Below are 20,634 nucleotides of genomic sequence, written 5' to 3'. Positions count from 1 at the left end.
AGCTCCAAAGGCTCATGTGTTGAAAACATCGTCCACAGTTGGCAGTGGTGATAGATGGCTGGGTTACACGGGCATGTGTGAGTTCATAGTCGAACAAGCCATGGTAAAGGACCTAGGGCATACTTGTGGAGAAGAGTCCCCAGCTCCTCCTCTGCCTCCCTCTGGCTGCCATGACAGGAACACCTTTTGTTTTGCTGTACTCTTCCACCATGATGTTGCTGCTTTGCCTTAAGCTTAGAGCAGCAGACTCAACTGGCCATAGCCTTAACCTGTGAGACCAGGAGTGACACTGTGTCTTACCTTTCTCACACTGTTTAATCTCACTACTCTGTCACAGTGATGGACAGACAGGAAGGAGCAAGTCAGTACAGGAGAAGCTTCTACAGGCAGCCTTACATTGCTGCATGTCCTTGCCTTGCTTTCTCACTTTGTAAGAAATGATCACGGCTCTCTTAGCTTCTAGGAGGCTTAAATAAGTTACAAGTCAATAAATCTGAAGGCTTGAAATGATCACAGAGATGTGTGACTTGACATGATTGGTTCAATATGTATTTATTGGTACTTAACCACTAGTATTATTCTCAGTGATAACTTACATTGAGGTAAAGAACCAAGTTCACTGAATTGGAAATTATTATTCTCTAGAGCAACCAAAACAGTATGGTCCCCACCCCCCCACCCCCACCCCGCAGCAATATACAGAGCTTGTTCTATGGTATGATAATTCTGTCTCCAATAACCAGTAAAACAATGTAATGTGCACTATGGTCAACATTGCTACTTTCTAAGGCAGAGAACTAGGATGCTTTTTTGCCTAGATGTTGGCATCTTTAACATAAATACATTACTTTCATTTTATTGCTACTCACATATAAAATAACTTTTTATTACGTGTGTGTGTGTGTGTGTGTGTGTGTGTGTGTGTGTGTGTGTGTGTGTGTACACAGGAGTCCTGTAGCACATGTGAAGGTAGAACAATAGCTTGCTGGAATCAATTCACATTTTTCTTTTTTTTGGGGGGGGTGGAGTGAGGTGGAGGAAAGACTTTATTTCACCTTACACTTTACAGTCCATGAAGGGAAACCAGAGCAAGAACTCAAGGCAGGAATCTGGAAGCAAGAACTGAATCCAAGATCTGGAACTGGCACCACCTGGCTTGCTCAAGTATCTTTCTCCTACAGCCCAGGTTCACCTGCTTTGGGATAGCAATGTCTGCAGTGGGACCAGTTCTCCTACAGTAATTAACAACCAAGAAATCGGCCCACAGGCCAATCTAATGCAGGCAACTGAAATTCCCTCTTACCAAACTAAGTCTATGTTTGTGTCAAGTTTGACAAAATAAACCAGCAATCCATTCTCTGAATGTAATTCACATTGTAAGCAATATCCTTCAAAAAAGTGGTTGCTAACCTTTTGCTATTACAAATAGTCACTTTTCAACACATTGGTCCTAGGAATCCAACTCAAATTACCAGTGTCCTCACCATGTGCCTATACCTGATGACCCATCTCACCAGTCCTAAAATAACTCTTAAACTTGTTTAAAATTAACTTAAGCTTCTTTATTAATACTCATTGTGAAAATAGGTATCTTGACTATTACTTATTTAAGTTATACTATTATATATTATATTTGTTTAATCTTTTATAGCTTGCAATGCAGTTTATACTTATATTCTCTCTCTCTCTCTCTCTCTCTCTCTCTCTCTCTCTCTCTCTCTCTCTCTCTCTCTCTCTCTCAGACAAGATCTCTAGTACAAGCTAGCCTCCAGGTCGCAATGAAGCTAAGAATGGCCTGGAAATTAGTGCTGTCCTGCCACCACCCCAGAGTACTAGGATTAGAGGTACTTGTGCCTGAGCTGGACTGTGAGCAAAGTAACACATCTGAACATAGGATAGGTGGCACATAACATTTTAAAGCACAGGAGACAGAAGCTTGCATCTGGAAAAGGTATATATAACAGAACACCAATGCAGTGAGAGGTGGTATCTGCTCAGAAAGAAAATGACACATTGCTTGTGGTGCACCCTCTAATGCATTCAGCTACATTTCCATGCTCTGCACACCTCCCTACAATATAAATTATTTGCGAAGTCTTTCTTGTAAATGCCCTTGCTTGTAAATATTACCCAGTGGTCAAGCATATTCTTTACAAGTGATTATTCTGTAAGACAAAAACTACATTTTCTAGGATTAAAGTATTAACATTTACTTGGCAATGTGTCATTAATAAACCCTGTGAATTGATTCAAAGTCTAAAGTAAGGGCACTTTGGGGATTTACGTTGCTTTTCACTGTTTTTTTTTTTTTTTTCCTTTAAAAAGTTTATCTTCAAATGTCTGCCCTAGACTTTGACATAACTTCAGCTACAGCACTTTAATTTTCTCATGTAATGGTACATATGTTTCTTTTAGAATAGATATGGCTTTTATGATCAATGAAAATGAGACAGAATATAGTCTTACCCTGGTGTGTGTCCGAATGTGCATCTTCAGTCCATCATTTTTACTGAATCCTTTTTCACAGTAAGGACATTGATAGGGACGCTCACCTACAAATAAAGGAAGCCTCCAGGTCAGAGATAGGTCAAGCAGAAGCACATCCTCAGTGCCACTGCTCCTCAGGGGGGCTCACTGGCACAGAGACGGTACCAGCACAGCTGGGCATCAGAAGTACCTTAATACAGGAGGCACACCCTGGGGCCTGGGGCATTCCCTCCAGCCCAGCCTGGCTAACACCTAGAAACAAACAAGCAGTCCACAGGTCTGCCGCATGACCTTCTAATACATGGATCCAATTAAACACACTCATTTTAAGACTTTGTGAAAAATATTTTGTATCAGTCTGTTCTGTGACCATGATCCTCATTATGGAGATCTTTAACTTTTTTTAAAAAATAACTTTGCCTATAAAGGTTTCATATAAATAAATATAGCTCATGTCTATGCATTTCAGACTAATCCCATAAAGCTGATGCATGTTAAACAGAGTCATTGGTATTTAAACTACACAACAATCATTTAAACTACACAACAATCGACCCACACTTTTCTATATAACCAAGTAGCTCTAAATTAAGGCTGTAATTTGGAAAATGGGAAAGATGTTTTTCAAAGCAAGCAAGACCACACATATACCCCACCAAAAAAAAAAAAAAAAAAAAAGAAAAAGAAAACTGCTATTTAAAAATGACAAAATGTGACAAAAAAAGACAAAATCTAATATGTAAAAAGAATTCAAGGCTGTACTTGTCAAAGCATAATTATTTACAATAATAAGTTAGGTCCACATCTTCAGTTGCCTTTATTCTTTCACTGAACAATAGACAAACATGACAAGCATTATAAGATGCTAGAAACTCGCTACATTCCAAGATCAGCAAAGGGAAGGGAAGAAGAAAATGTCCTCAGCAAGAATAAATCTTCTGTCTTTTCTAGCCTCAGGGCCAGTGTCCTCTGCTCTTTAGAATTTAACCTGAGCATCACATGAATTATTCCAATGACCCTACCAGGGCAGAGAGAGGTGAGCTCCTTGTCCTTCAACCTCACCATTTTCTCAGCAAGGGCCTTACTTCACCTCTCCCATACCTCTCTCCTCCCCAACCTCTTCACCTCTTCACGAGATGAATCAGGACCAATCTAAAGTACACTGGGTCTGCCCATACGGAAATACCATGTGGTGGCATTTTCCAGCTTCCCCCATTCTAAGGATATCATCTTGGCCATTGTTTAAATCACAGCCTCAGAGTGACAGGCAGTCAGTTATGTCAAAAGAGTATGGATCAACTGTAGCTTAAGTCCCAGTGGTTCGAATGGCACCATAAAATGGTTGCAACCATCCATAAGGGAAAGAAAATAGAAACAGCAATGTCAGCCAAAGCAGGAATGGGTATCTTCAGTAAACGATGCAGATCTACCAGCTACTGTAAGAGAAACAAACTTCTGGCACTAGACAGTACACCTGGAATGCTTGAAGTAATAATTGTGACTGTAGGACAAGTAGCTTTTCATGGCAGAATAAAGCATTATAACTTCTCATTTTAATAAGATGATAATCATGTGCTTATATTACTTCCCATCTCTATTGAGCCTCAGTCTTTATATACCAAGCAGTCTAACATTTGTATTCCTAATAAATAACTCAAATTCTGCATGTATCACTCTAAATTTATGATCTTACCTTCTGTTCTCATGTGTTCCAAATACACTTTCCTGCTTAGCTGTGTGGATTTATTCAGATAACAAACAACAACAAAACCCCCATACATCCATACTGTACAGCAAATCCTAAATAAGATGTATTCACTCTTGCCATAAAATTGAACATAAGTATGTGTAGCAATGTGAAGTCATAGTTGTGTTCATTTAATTTATTTTAATAACTACTTACTATTTATTATGTCTCCTAATAGTGTGAATGACTTGAACACACACAATAAAATTTATTGAAAAGGAGAAACTTGTGAACTGTCAAAGATACCTCCTTTTAACTCAGTTCTACATAGATCAGTCTCCAGTCATAATGATACCGTGGGATGCTTGTGGTGGTATTGTGTTCCCCAAATTATTGTGCACCCTAATAAACTTATCTGGGGTCAGAGACAGAATAGCCACTAGATACAAAGGCTAGAAAATGGTGGCACTCACACCTTTAATCCTAGCACTCTAGAGGTAGAAATCCCTCTGGATCTCTGTGAGTTCAAGGCCACATTGGAAATGGCCAGGCATGGTGACACACGCCTTTAATCCCAGAAAGCGAGCCTTTAATCCCAGGGAGTGGTAGTAGAGAGCAGAACGGTATATAAGGTATGAGGACCAGAAACTAGAAGCATTTGGCTGGTTAAGCTTTTAACTGGTTAAGCTTTAGGCTTTCAAGCAGCAGTTCAGCTGAGAGCCATTGGGATGAGGACACAGAAGCACCCAGTCTGAGGAAACAAGACCAGGTGAGAAGTTGGCCTGGTGAGGTTAGCTGTGACTTGTTCTGTCTCTCTAATCTTCCAGAGTTCACCCAATACCTGGCTCAGGTTTGATTTTATTAACAAGACCATCTAAAATTCCTGCTACAGAAGCTCCTCAGGATGACTGGAATATGAAGACATTAACAGTAGTGCACCTATTATGTCTGCAGCAGGACCTGGGGTACAGTGGAACATGCCATTTATTGAGTTATTGAGCATTTAACATAACCATCCACAGAAGTATCAGGACTGTAAAAAACAGCATACACTCATGCTAATGGTCTTATTCCTGCAGCATAAAAATTCAAATGACTTCATCCTACTCCTCATAAAATCTCACAAGTAATTTTAACAGTCTTTGGTGGTTTTAATTTTTGTTTTTAAGACAGTGTCACTCTATAACTATAGAGGGCCTGGAACTTACAATATAGACAATTCTTGCCACAAATTCAAAGGCAACCCTCATGTTTCTGCCTTGTACTAAGATCATAGGCATTACCATACCCAGCTAATAATATTTAGACTCTTAAAAGTACATTTATTTCATTTATTTTACTTTACTGATATTAAGGAATGCTGAGCTGTTTCTTTCCTCTTTAACTATTAATAACTGAATTCATCAGCAAATCAAATCTAGATTGCCAGATAAAGAATGATAAAAACAAAAAGTTTGAGGGCAGAATAGATGGCTTAGAGGTTAAAAGCATTTGTAACTTTTGCAGAGGACTTGGCTTTGATTCACAATATCTGCTTCGTGGTTCACAATCATCTGAAACTCCATTATAAGGTATCTGAAGTCCACATATTAACTCTACACCTACCTGGCATGCACATGATGCATATACGTACATGAAGGCAAAACACTCAAACACATACATTTTTTTAAAATATTTAAAAATTTGAAACGATACACAGACAAATAATTTTTCTTGCAAACCATGGTGTACCTATTTCTCCTAAGTTGAAACATTCTCTCCTGGATGGAGGAGGTAGGCTTATAAGACTCAGGAAGTAAACAAACCTTACAAGGCCCAGGAAGTCCCTGGGAATTACATGACTCTGAAGGCCCCTCCCCAGGGTTATGTAAGCAGTAGCAACTTCTGGGGAGAAAATGTCCTATCAGCCAAGCTATCTTCACTATGATGCAGCGAGCTCTTGGGATATAACTTTCATGAATTTTGACCCATGCTTTAGGATGGGGTTTTAGATGCAATTGTCTTTGAATCACTCAGGTAACCCCCTATTCATAAACCCCTTACTCTAAAAGTAAGTCTAATACACTAACAGATTCCTTAATCACTCATTCATTTATTAGGTGGAATTGTTGTTTTGGGCTGATGCCAGCACTCTATTGAGGATAGAGAGACATTCACTCACATCTCTCCAGAAGAATTAACACAAATGGTGCTAAGCTTTATTCATAGTAGCCAAAAACCAGGAAAAACCTAGATGCTCCTCAACCAAAGAACGGGTAAAGAAAATGTGGTACATTTACACAATAGAGAATTGCTCAGCTGTTAAAAACAATGACATCATGAAATTTGCAGGCAAATTGATGGAACTAGAAAAATTCAACCTGAGTCAGATAATCCAGACTCAGAAAGACAAACATGGCAATAACTCACTTATAAGTGGCTATTAGCTGTAAATTAGAAGATAAGTAACAAGGAAGAGTTAAAAAGGGATGCAAGGATCTCCATGGGAAGGGGAAATGGAATATATTTCTCAGGTGAGCTGGGGGTAAGTAGGTTTGGGAACAGAAGAGATCAGGTGTAGGGGAGAAAATACTGGGAGAAATGATTGGAATTGGGGGGGGCACTTCAGGGACAAGGTGGAGACTTAGTACAATGGAAACTTCATGGAATCTACAAGAGTAACCCTAGCAAAGCTCCTAGTAAAGGGAACACAAAGCCTATACCAGCCAATGCCTCAAGTGGGATATCAAATCAGCCACAAAACCTTCGACCTATAGTTTGTCCTGCCTGAAGAGTGTTCTGGGACCAGAGCCTAGAAGAATCATTATCAAAGAGACCAGAGAGTCTTCATCCAGCAACTCACAGGAGCAGATGCAGAGTCCGGCAGCCAAGCATTAGACAGAACTCCAGGAGTCCTGTGGAGGCAGGGAAGGAAGGCTTGGTGGAACCAGATGGATCAGGGAAACTATGAGAACACGGCCCACTGAATCACCTGACTGGAACTCATAGGAGCTTGCAGAGATCAGGGAGCCTGTAGGGGTCTGATCTAGGTCCTCTGTATATATGTTGTGGTTGAGTAGCTTGGTGTCCTTGTGGGATTCCTAATAGAGGGAGCAAGGGCTGTGTCTGACTCTTTTGCCCACTTGGGACCCTTTTCCTCCTACTGGGTTGCCTTGTCCAGCCTTGACGTGATGGTATGTGCCTGGTCTTGTTGCAGTTTGGTTGATGTGCCTGGAAGCCCTGCTCTTTTCTGAGGGGAGGTGGAACTGGGGGAGAGGGGAGGTGGATCTGGGGGAGAGGGGAGGTGGACCTAGGGGAGAGAGGAGGTGGATCTGGGGAAGAGGGGAGGTGGGGAGTAGAGGCTGGGGGAGGAGAAACTGCAGTCTATGTCAGGGTATAATATATGAAAGAAGAACAAAAAAAATTAAAATTAAAAAAAAAAAACCTCAAATCTTAGAACTAGAAACTTAAGAGCACTTGTTGCTCTTACAAAGGACCTGGGTTACAATCATTTGTAACTCCTGTCCCAGGGGATTTGAGGCCCTTTTTGTCCTCTAATGGCACTGCATGCCCAAGATACATAGATACATATGTAAGAAAAACACTCATATACATAAAATAAAAATGAAAAAGAAAAAGAAAGAAACAAAAGTGAGCTGGTACCTCTTCTAGTACCTATCCCAGGGACAGGCACTGAAACATGCAGCAAGACTGATCCATATGGCAGTGAAGTGTCCAAAAGGGCAATTATGATAGGACTACCTTTCCCCATATGCAATTTGATGGTGCGCTTCTTTGTCATAGTGCAGCCGCGTGTTTCCTGGCATGGGTGTTTGGTTGGAACCCCCATCTCACTTGTACAACATCTGAGAAGCCCCATTTTCCCCCACCTCTCCAAAGCCTACCCTCTCAGAGAATCTCCAACAAAGAAAAGGCAACAAAAAGCCCAGTTCTGCACTCTTGGTGGCTATATCAGCTCCTTCCCTGAAGTTGCCAGAAGCCCAAGTCCCAGCCTAAAGCATTCGGTTTTTACCATTCTTGGGCACAAACCCAGCTTGTGGTGGACACATCATCACCCCTCGCCTATAGGCTATATAACCTCCCTGCTCCAGTTTAGGCACATGACTTCTCTGGCCTCGATCTCTGGAACTGGAGAACCCACCAGGGAGTTGCTTTGCTCAAATAAACCTATTCTTTTACTTTTCAATTCAGCTTAATTTCGTTTACTGCATCAGTGAAGAAACCTATTATCAGGCTACAGAAAACCTATAAATGGGCATTAAGACATGCAATTAAATCTGAGCCCTCTGAAAATAGAGGACCCTTGCAGGGGAATCCCAGGGCAGCTCTTTTCTTTAACATGGTATGGCTAGTATGCCTTTTTTGATAGATGGGGTCTTCCTCGTGAGAATAGGTACATCCCTCAAATGGTAGATGGACTAGAAAAGATATTGTAATTCCCAATAGGAGGATATTTAGGGCAGGATTTTAAACAGGCTGTAGTGACTGCTGAGTGGCCTTTCCTGTGGGTAATAAGAGAGTCCTGTGTATGGAGAATTATAACAAGAAAAGTACATGCAAGATTATATCTCCTGCATCAGCTTCTGAGAATAGTAAAAGAACAAAAGTGGGAGCATGAGGCAGACATGTTGCCTGGCCTTTACTGACAGCTGGCAAGATGTAAGAGATGTGCTCAAAAGCATTTCTTGTATCCTCAAACTGGATAGTGAGGAGGAACAAAGGAAAGTGGTAAACGTGCTGGAAGACATGCCTTAGATCCATACCCCATTAACAGAGAAGAGAAATCCATGATCAACATGTAGACAGTAACTTTAAAAATGATTCAGTACAGGAAACTATGAGAATTGAGAAATACTCAGCAACTAACCTGCTTGACTTGAGGAAGACTTTAAACAAGAAATCAAAGAGCCTCTTACAGGCAAGTTTGTAGTGCTGTGGGGACACGGGTAGAGGGAATGAATCCAAGGATGCCCTGGAAATAGAAAAGCTAAGTAACACAACTACCCATTCCTCCTGGAAACAAAGGCTGCATAACCTAGGGAAATATGAGGGAACCAGAATTTGAGCTATGAAGAGTACTTATTTACTGCCTGCTGAAGGCTTCATGAATACAAGGGACTAGAAGACAACAGAGGAAGGACGGGTATTAGTGAGGTAAAAGAGAATGAGAGATAGTGGCTGATAACCAGCTCACTAGGCCAGATGAAGTTGTTATGGATGGGTTAATGAGGTTGAGGGCTAAAGAGACAGCTTAGCAATTAAGAGCACTTGCTGTCCTTGCAGAGGACCCAGGTTCAGTTCTCTGCACCTACATGGTAGCTTATAGTGTCTTTAAGTCTATTTCCAGGAAATTCTACATTTTCTGACCCCTGTGGGCATCAGGAACATACACAGTGTGCCTACATATATGAAGGTAGAATGCTCAGATCCTTAAAATAAAAATAATAAACCTTTTTTTTTTTTAAGAGGTTGATTCAATAGGCCTCAGGACAGCGTCAGGGCTTTAATGGCTTTGCTGAGACCAATGATGACACATGGTTTCATGATGCATAAGAGGCTCTGGCAGATCTACATAATTTAAACCAGCATGAATGTGAAGTGCTAAAGTAATCAAGATGGGAAGGGGGCGAAGCCAATGAACAGATCTCTCCAGGCCACTTGAAGACTGGTGTAGTAATATCCCTATCAATTCAGTGTTCCCAGTGGGGGAAATAGCAAAAATCCAAATGCTGTGCTAGTCAACTTTTGAAAGCTTTGTAGCTGAGTTCATAGAAGACAGAAAGGACAAAATGGTACAGGCAACAAGGAAAAAAATTAAGCTTGTCCTAGGGGTGGGCAATTATGCTCCCCACCACCACCACCAGAGTATGACATGAGCTTTTTCTTCATTATAAGAAAGTATACTGAGAGTGGAGATTGTTCCCCAAGCTGAGAACCCTTTCAAGAGCCAGCTGCGGCCAATGGAAAACCAGGGGCCATGGGTGGTAGCAGGAACGTGTCAGAACCGGGGATCTGACTCAAGCAGCAAGTGTGTCATGCTACTGTAAGTCCCTTCCCCTCCAGAGGCCAGAGTAGGCTAGGCTCCCTAAGCCAACCCCAAGAGGATCATCAGAGAAGGGGAGATGCACACTGGCCCCATAGCAGCAGCCACAGCAGTAGCTCAGGGGAAGAAGCTTGGTCACTCTGGAAAAGGACTGTGGATTACAGAGGGCTAGATGGAGTAATGCTTCTTCTTCGTGCCACTGTACACAAAGGAAATAACTGATAAAAGTAATGAGACCTTTTTCTGATGTATCAGCCTTGATAATGCTTTTTTTTTTTTGATCCACCCATAATGTATACAACAGGCTTTCATAAACTTTGTGAAGGCTAGAGTATATAGGTGCCAAATCAGTCAGGTTGTCCCCATTAATCTGCCACGTTCACTACTCTCTCAGGTCATTCCTGCCTATCATAGGCCCCAAGAACAGTTATTGCCTGCTCTCCACACAGTATGAAGCTGAAGACACCTGACAATCACCATGCTAATAATGATGAGTCTTTGCCTTATTTGTATATTAAAGACAAATGGCTACTCCTGGGTTTTATTCAAATTGCAGACAATGTTTTATTATGGCTAATATGACTCAAAGACATATTTTTGCGTATATATCAAATTATTGTGCTATGAACAAGTACTAGCCTTCAATTTTGATTAACTGCTAACAATATGAACATTTCTTCCTTATGTGAACATGATTAAGTTATACTGTTTGAAATACAATATGGACCAAGTTCAAAGCATTGCTATTTTCTATTACCTCTGAAAGATTTAGATACCGTCTGTCATTTTGGTTAGAATAACCACAATATTCACATGAAAACAAGTTAATCTTGAAATTTTAAAAACATCAAGTGTAGTTAGAAGCCAATCTAAATTCAAACACTAGCTGGAATTTAGAGATCTGCTCTCAGGCACTGTTCTGTGAGCTGGGCAGACGGCTCAGTGAGTGAAATGCTTCCTGTGAAGGGATGAAGACATGAGCTGGGCATCCCGGGGAAGCAAAAAGCTGTGAGCAGCAGCTTAGGAGGCAGAGCCAGGAGGATCCCTGGGGCTGGCAGCAAAATCTGTTACCTTGAAGTTCAGTGAGACTCCCTCAAAAAATAAGAAGGAGAGTTGTAGAGGAAGATCCTCAACATCAACCACTGGTCTCTACATGCACGTGCGTGCCCCCCCCTCCCCCGAATGCTTCATCTATATAACCAATATTCACTCACAATAATACTGTGATCTAAGTATTCAAATACCTAGATTATAAATGAGAGAAATGGGGCAGGGAAAAGATTAGCAATTTACCAAGACAATACAGCCATCAAATGGTGGAATCAGAACTGCAACCCATTCTTAATGCATTCCCATAGATGACGCAGCTAGTAATCTGTGCAGAGCAGTTAAAACTCTAAAGTTAACAACAAAAGCTGCTTCTACAATAGATAACAAACCCTTCAGTTTGGCAAACTTAGGCATTCTTTTTATCCATCAAAATTTATTTGACAAAAAGAGGACAGATTGGGAATGTATACTTAAGACAAGTCCAAAGTAAATGGGAACATAGATATATACTAAGTTATATCTTGAGAGACATGTCCATCGTAAGATTCAGCTATGGTTGGGCTTTATAAGCACAGCAGCATAAATCATATTTAAGTGGACATATGTGCAACAAAATATTTTCCATTTAACTAATACAAATTAATGAGTTCTATGCTTTAAATTATGTCTGACACTGAATGAAATTTAAGGATACTGTGCTTTTCTTGGACACATCAAGGAATAAATAGAAATATGATGGTAATTTAAAAAGGTTAATTTTAAATATGGCATAATGTGGTTACACCATGAAACTAATATATTAATTTTAATAGGTTTCTTTCTTTTAGCATATACCATGTTCAAGTTTATGCCTTGGATTTCAGGAAACAAACTACAAATGAACAAAAATATATCAAGAAAATCTAATGAAAAAATATGCTTATGGAAAAATCCCCAGGCAAGGGAGCAGGCAGGTGATGATCTTCAGCTACAGGCAACCGAAAAGGGTAAATCAGTAAGTGAATGGAGCTTCTCCAGTAATTATCTAGACACACCTTTTTGACAACTTTTTTTTTTTTTTTTTATTTTTTATTTTTTTTTAAGTAAATTTATTTTACAACATCATTTAGTTCAACATAATAGCCACAGATTCCCTGTTCTCCACTCTCGCCCCTCCTCCCCCCATCCCACCCCCCATTCCACCTCCTCCAGATCAAGGTCTCCCCCGAGGACCGGGATCGACCTGGTAGACTCAGTCCAGCCAGGAACAGTCCCCCCCTCCCGGACCGAGCCAAGTGTCCCTGTATATGTCCCAGGATTCAAACAGCCAACTCATGCAACAAGCCCAGGACCCGGCACCAACACACGGCTGCCTCCCAAACAGATCAAGCCAAATGACTGTCTCACCCGTTCAGGGGGCCTGATGCAGTTGGGGGCCCCTCAGCCTTTGGTTCATAGATCCTGTGCTTCCATTCGTTTGGCTATTTGTCCCTGTGCTTTATCCAACCCTGGCTTCAACAATTCTCGCTCATATAAACCCTCTTCTTTCTCACTAATTAGACTCCCAGTGCTCCACCAGGGCCCAGCCGTGGATGTCTGCATCCAGATTCCTCAGACCTTCCTTGGCTGGGGTTTATGGCACAACTAGCAGGGTGTCTGGCCATCCCATCACAGGAGTAGGTCAGTTCAAATTGTGGCACATATACACAATGGAATACTACTCAGCAGAGAAAAACAATGACATCATACGGTTTGCAGACAAATGGATGGATCTAGAAAAAATCATCCTGAGTGAGGTGACCAGACTCAGAAAGACAAATATGGTATGTACCACTCATAGAAGATACTAGATGTGGAACAAGGATGACTGAACTGCTACTCACATCACCAGTGAGGCTACCTGGAAAACGGAACCCCAAAAAAGACATGGAGAAATGGATGAGATCTACATGAACAGCCTGGTCATGAGTGGGAACAATGAAGACGACGTCGAGGAAAGAGAGTGGAGATCCTAGCTGGATCAAGAAAAGAGAGGAGAACAACGAATAGAGACCATGGTAAATGAAGACCACATGAGAAGGGAAGGAAGCAGAGAGCTAGGGAGGCCCACGGAGATCCACAAAGATACCGCCAGAAAAGACTGCTGGCAATGGACGAGAGACCTTTTGACAACTCTTTATCTGTCAATTAGAAGGTATTTGAGCCTCCTGGCTTTGAAATAAAGGTCCCCAAATTCTCACTGCTGCCATAACTGAAAGGAATACAACCTTTAAATATACAATATGTGGGGAAGCTTGGAAAGAGACCTTCAAGGGCATCTGGTGGAATGAAAGGAAGCCACAGGGAGCCCCTTGACCCAATCCAGCCAGACCCTATCAAGTCACCTTGAAGCTATAACAACATAATGCATGTTGATGACAAATGCCCACTACTACAAGCAGTAAGAATATTTCCATTTTTTTGCAATGGTATTATTCTATGTAATATAACCTTAATGTAAGATTTAGAACTCAGTCACAGCCAAGTATCCAAACAATAATGATCTAATATGGCATTAGAATCACAAAGAACTGGAAGGAAATTACATGCATCTTAATGATGAGAAGTTTCTACAGCCAGGAAATCACGGAATATCCACCATTTATCGTGTCACTTGCTTAACAGCCAACATCTTGATCCAACTCTTTCCCAAAGATCTGAGATCAAATAACACAAAATTGGTTAAGTAAAGTATTTCAAGCTACTTCAATCTTTTTTCTTTTGTTTTTCAAGACAGGGTTTCTCCATATTTAGTTTTGGCACCTTTCCTGGATCTCGCTCTGTAGACCAGGCTGGCCTCAAACTCACAGAGATCCACCTGCCTCTGCCTCCCAAGTGCTACGATCAAAGGTGTGCACCACCATAGCCAGCTCAATCTTTATATTCTTAAATTAACTCATGTATTTAACTCAAGAAGTCAATCTAACCTTTCTATTAGGAGACTGAGAAAAAAATTTTGTTCCTGCTACGATATGCATTGAGTAGATTAGTAATGGTGGTCACAATTAACCACAAATATAAAGTTAACTGATTATGACAATAAGTTATGTTATTATGTTTTAGCATAACTTTTGTAAGCATAATTATTGTACTTTCTAGTGATTTTAATAAACAAAAAGAAAGCTTAATGCACAATGTATATATACAAGTTTTAAGAGATTTTTTTTGATAAGGTAAGATTAGATGCTTTCCAGAAGTACATTTTAATGATTTCAAATTCTTTATTTTGTCACTTAGCATAGGTAAAAAAGAAAAAAATATATACCAAACTTCATAACTCTCATAAATATTTAAGAAAAAAATCTATTTTTGGAAGCACTTACCCAATCACTTTTTCAACACTACTATCCAATCCCTTCAATTTATAGAACTAATATTAATAAATGAGAAGAACAGTGCTGAGAGGTGAAATGCTACACTGAGCAATGGGCTGCTGGAGTTCATTCTCAGCACCTTCCTGTGAACTGAAAAACTTTTTTATCCTTTAGCCAAAAGAGCCATGAAACCCCACTGACTTCGCTGAGCCCCACCTTGTTAATCACAGAATGTCCCCATTAATCAAATCTACTCGAGTGGCACTGGATCTGACCAGTCAGAGGTTACATCTGAAGGAAAGACAGCAAAATCTTGGATCTGACATTTACAAAGATACTGTATTAAAGTCAGTAATAAAATGTTAAAGCCAAATAAGACCTTTACTACTTAAAATACTTGTGCCACACGAATCAAGTCAGACAGAATTTTGTCAAAAGTACAAAACAAAAGCTCCCTGCCTTTTCTTCCTTTAAAAATGTGTTTTAAGGAATCTTCTAGAAGCTGGATCCTTCTGTTAATAAAGCAAGTGAGACTTGTTAGAAAATAGGAAGAAGAAAGAGCCACACACTCACTAACTTCCATTCTGAAGCAGTAATAGCAAAGAGGTGAAACACAACCCCCAAGTCACCGACTTACAAAAACAACAACATAAAAATGAGGTAGGAAATGCAAGAAAGAGGAGGAGGGGGAGAGGAGGAGTGGGGGAGGAGGAGAGAAGGAGGGGGAAAGAGAGGAGGAGAAGGACTAATCCTAAATTTAACCATGATTAGGAAGGAAGGAGATGTGATCTATTTACACACAGAGTGCTCCTGTCTGTCCAAGTATCAGTGTAAGTGGCCCCTTCACAGCAACTGGTCTGAAGGGATTGAGATGTTTTATTGTAGTCCTGGCATGAGTGCTGCAGAGGCCATGGACTGCTTCACAACAGAGAGCTGCACAGCAAGTGCGAAGTTTGAAATGTACTGTCCTGTCCAAGTCCCACCCTGTGACAATGAGAGGCAGTGAACAGTAATCACTGATTTGGTTTTGTTTCTAGAAGTCAGCTATTGATAGGCAAATCCTTAATCTTTTCACCTAGTTGTTTTCCATCTTGAAAGTTTTCCAGCCCTTTTCTTTCACATGGCATTCATGAGCACCGCAGCAGTGGTGGAGTCATGAAGCGGCTGAAGCTCGGGTGCTTACACACAGAGGACCTTTCACACATAGTGCCAGCAAGGAGGATTCCAAAGCACGTTACTTCTGAATGGTAAGAAACTCAGAATTAATTTCTCCTATAAATTTGGATAAGCTATAAGACCTCCCTGAACCCTGAAGCAGACTCCAGGAACTCCAGAAGAAGAATATGGGGAACTGTTCTTGGGGGATAATTATAAGAATGGCAGAGAAAACATTAAAGGAAATGTATTTTCAGCTTCACTATACCCCATGAAGAGACAGGATTAGGAAGTAGTTCAGTGGTGATGCATACACTTATAATACACATGAAACTCTTAAGCAATCATTACCACCCAAACCAAAAGTGATGTTTGCAACTTAAGTTAAATGCAGGTATGCTAGTGATGTTATCTAATGATGCAAGAACAGGTGAAGCTTTGTGACACTGTTAATCAAACATTGTGGGCCTAAGACACTGCCAGCCTGCAGGATCCCAGCATGAAGAAAGAAAGAAAAAGGAGGGAGGGGGGAGGGAGGGAGGGAGGGAGGGAGGAAGGGAGGAGGAAGGAGGAGGAAGGGAGGGAGGAGGGAGAGATTATGAAAATGCAACTTACATGAATGGCAGAATATTGCAGATGATCCACATAACCAAGTCTCTGTAACTATTACTAACTTACTTGGTGGGAATTCATAACATTTTATTCTAGGTAAATGTCACTCTATTATTCCCTCTGTGCCTCTTATTCCAGTCTATAGCAAATATTGACTTAATAAATGCTATTATGTGTGCCTAAAATTAGTGGCTATGGGTTTGAAAGAAGTCTCAGTGGTTAAGAGCACTTATTACAGAATCATGAGAACCAGAGTTCACTTCCCAGAAACAAAATGATAACCTGGACATCTTATGAATCCCCTAACTCCAACTCTGAGGATTTTGAAGCCTCTTCTGACCCCTGTGAATCCACAGACATGAATACTTGCCCACGGATGTGCACACACTCACAAATACACAGACACACACATGCATGCATACATACATACATAAATAAACCTTTAAAAATTAGGGTTTTAAAAGTTTTTAAAGGAAAATATAGATGAATACACTGTAAATGAAAGTCAAAAGAAATCAACCTCTGATGTGGCCCAAGTCAGTAAACAATCACTTGGAAAAACAGAGCTGAATAAATTCCTTCTCAGCAGATATGGTCATTTAATGAGTATAAAAATGTGAAAGACAAGTTTAAGTTCCATGTGTTTGTTATCTGTTCATTATTGTCTTAAATCACTTACATATAATTATATCTTATATATACTACTATATAATATCATATTAATTTTATATGTCTGTATAGATACTGGTTTTATAATGTCTGAGCAAACATTCAAACACAATGAATTAATCCCTTTAGAAAAGTATTAAGGAGGAAAGAAAAACAATGGCTGAACTCCAAGTATAATCCAACTATAATACAACAATCCTTTAATTCTAAGCTGATCATAGGTATTAACAAAAACAAAAACCAAACAACAATAACAAAAACTTCCAAAGACAGTGATTTATTACCACAGTCAAATAACAATGTGTGCAGAAGCTGGGGCAGAGTGTCCAACACAGCCGCTATCTATTAACAGAGAAAGTTAACTCTAGGCGTATAATTAACCTCCTGGCCTAAAGCTTAAAAAAAAAAAAAGAATCTCCCACAATTTCTTTTATAATTTATGAACTAATAGAATTCATGTCACAGTCTGTGGATCCCCTTGCTGAATGAGCCTCAGCTGTCACTGACCCAGAGAAGCCATAAACTCACTGAAGAATGTGCTCCACCATTCCAGCTGACCTCTCATAGGAAACTGGATGATAAATTACAGAGCTGCCCACCAGACACAGACTTAAAGGTTCACCTTCACTAACAGTGACAGCAAGGCACTGAGTCACCCCAAGCCAGCACCCATTTGACAGCAAACCCTCGTCTGCAGCCTAGACATTATATCTGCAGTGACAGTGTATGGAGAGATGAGCAAGATGACTTAGGAATAGAGGGCTCAAGACTATACCATTAAATGAGTCTGAGCATCTGCAGGAATACAAACCAAAGCACCTCACCATCACACTGACTGATCATGCTAAAACTATATAATACCCTTCACATGCAACTATATCTGTTCTTAACAAAACACCACACTGTTGGGACTATTGTCCAGTTTTTCAGTGGAGATAACGATTTAGAGGTAAAGCTTCGAGTTAAAGACTGGACTCCTGGAGCTCTGTCTGGTGATTGGCTGTGGATCTCTGCATCTGCTTCCATCAGTCACTGGAGAAAAGTTCTGTGATGACAGTTAGGGTATTCACCGGTCTGATCTCTGGGGCAAGCCAATTCAGTTCACGCACTCTCTCCACTATTGCTAGTAGTTCAGGCAGGGGTCATCCTTGGGGATTCCTGGCAACTTCCCTAGCACTAGGCTTCTCTATCCCCATGATATCTCCCTCTATCATGGTACCTCTTTCATTGTTTTCCCCTTCCCTCCCTGTCCCAGATCAACCATCCCATTCCCTTATGTTCTCATCCCCTATCCCCTACACTCCATTGCTCACCCCTCATCCTCAGTTTATTCATGGAGATCTCATTTACTTCCCCTTCCCAGGGAGGTCCATGAGTCCCTCTTTGGGTCTTTCCTGTCAGTTAGCCTCTCTGGAGTTGTGGATTGTTGCCTGACTACCTTTGCTTTATATCTAGTATCCACTTATGAGTGAATACATATGATGTTTATCATTCTGAGTCTGGGTTACCTCACTCAGGATGATATTTTCTAGTTCCATCCATTTGCCTGCAAATTTCATGATGTCATTGTTTTTCTCTGCTGAGTAGTACTCCATTGTGTATATGTACCACATTTTCTTAATCCATTCTTCAGCAGAGAGAAGAGGGATTCTATGAGCAAGTGCATCAGGATCATGATGGGGAAACTTGCAGGAATGACTAAAGCAAACTAGAGGAAACTCATGAAAGTTGGAACAATGGCTGTGGAGCCTACATGGGACTGGACTAGGCTCTTTGCATGGTGAGACAGTTATGTAGTTTGATCTGCTTGGGAAGCCCTCTGGCAATAGGATCAGAATCCATCTCTGGTGCATGAGCGGGCTTTGTGGAGCCCACTACCTATGATGGGACACCTCATGCAGCCTTAAGTTAGGGGGAAGGGCTTGGACTTGCCTGCTGTGGGATGGTCTGTATGTCAAATTGCTCTGATTGGTCAATAAATAAAACACTGATTGGCCAGTGGCCAGGCAGGAAGTAGGTGGGACAAGGAGAGAGGAGAATTCTGTGAAGCAGAAGGCTGAGGCAGAGAGACACTGCCAGCCACCGCCATGACCAGCAGCATGTGAAGATGCCGTAAGCCACCAGCCACGTGGCAAGGTATAGATTTATGGAAATGGATTAATTTAAGCTATAAGAACAGTTAGCAAGAAGCCTGCCATGGCCATACAGTTTGTAAGCAATATAAGTCTCTGTGTTTACTTGGTTGGGTCTGAGCGGCTGTGGGACTGGCGAGTGACAAAGATTTGTCCTGACTGTGGGCAAGGCAGGAAAACTCTAGCTACACTTGCCTTTACTGGATGTGCCTCCTCATAGGAGGCCTTGCCTTATTGTGGGTGGGAGAGGGTGGTTGGTTGGATGGAGGGGTGGCTGGAGGAGGGAAGAGGGGGATCTTTGATTGGTGTGTAAAATGAATGAAAAAATTTTCTTAATAAAAAGGGGGTGGAAGAATTCCCCTTAAAGGAAAAAAAATAAAGAGTACACAGAAAATAAAATTGAATTGGAAGAGTCTGACCTGACTTGATGACCCCACACCCTGGGTATGTACCAGATATTAAATAATAATGTATTAGAGATGATTTTGAGGTGGGAAAGCTTTTAATAAATGGAGTGCTTGGCCACAGGTAACAGATTGTAGACATGCACATTTCCAGTTAAGATCACTATTCTCAATCGGTTGATATATTAAGAAGAAAATATCACCAAATAGCATGTATACAAGAACAATAGTAGAAGTTGAGTGTAGGCCAAGGAACAAGAAATAAAAAGGCCAGCAATGTGATATGTTAGAAACAGTTCCAATCTTTACTTAGTTCTAAGTAACCACAGGAAGCCATGAGACCACACAAATCATCGTGTTTTGCTAGGCCCTCCCTCCAATAAGAGGCTTCTAGCAGATGTTAGGATTTGTCACATCTTGATTCTACTCACTAAATTATAAAGAGTAAATGACTTTAGAAGTATATACAAATGTTAATAAAAATAATGTTTTCAAATTAATAGAAAAAAACAAAAAGCAAAAACAACAAGGCTTTGTCAGACTTCACCCTGGTTCCACAGAATGCTGGCAGTGGGAACTTGGCAGTGGGAACATGGCAGAAACAGGAGAAAGCTCACAAGGAAGAAATTGCTGATTGGTCACTTAAAGTAGGAAAGAATAAAACTGATCATAACATGAAAGAATTGTAAGGTTGAAAAGGTTTTAAAACACTGCCAAGGAACAATGAAGACAGAAATACAAACACTAGATGACTCCCAGAACTACAGCCAGGTAGTAATCCAATATCTAATTATCACTAACCTATAAGATAGGGTCCATTAATTATGAGGCAAATAAAAACAAACCCTGTTCTAAGAAAACCAATAGAGAAGAATCTATCTTCAATGTTCTATAAAATGATTCTGTCACCAGACCACCTAGGAGGTGCTGAAGGACAACTGTCACATGCAAGGAAGAAATGAAGAGAGGCTCGTGTCCCCATTGATAAAAACAAGTGGTACTTTAGGTCATAAAGAAGAATGGACTTTCCAAATAAGGGAAAATCAGTTTGAGTATCTAAATT

General features: G+C 40.6%; 1 protein-coding gene across 1 annotated transcript in view; it reads right to left on the bottom strand.

Annotated features, from left to right (window-relative positions):
• The window catches only part of Prdm5 (PR/SET domain 5), a 178,413-nt gene that overhangs the window by 36,445 nt on the left and 121,334 nt on the right, over positions 1-20,634 (bottom strand). The window contains 1 exon segment of the mRNA XM_028880762.2: positions 2,467-2,552. Within this exon segment, the coding sequence (XP_028736595.1) occupies positions 2,467-2,552 (86 nt within the window).

This window comes from Peromyscus leucopus, chromosome 3, assembly GCF_004664715.2.
Source record: "Peromyscus leucopus breed LL Stock chromosome 3, UCI_PerLeu_2.1, whole genome shotgun sequence".
Lineage (NCBI taxonomy): Eukaryota > Metazoa > Chordata > Mammalia > Rodentia > Cricetidae > Peromyscus > Peromyscus leucopus.
The sequence above is the reverse complement of the archived record's forward strand: the minus strand, read 5'-3'. Positions and strand labels throughout refer to the sequence as shown.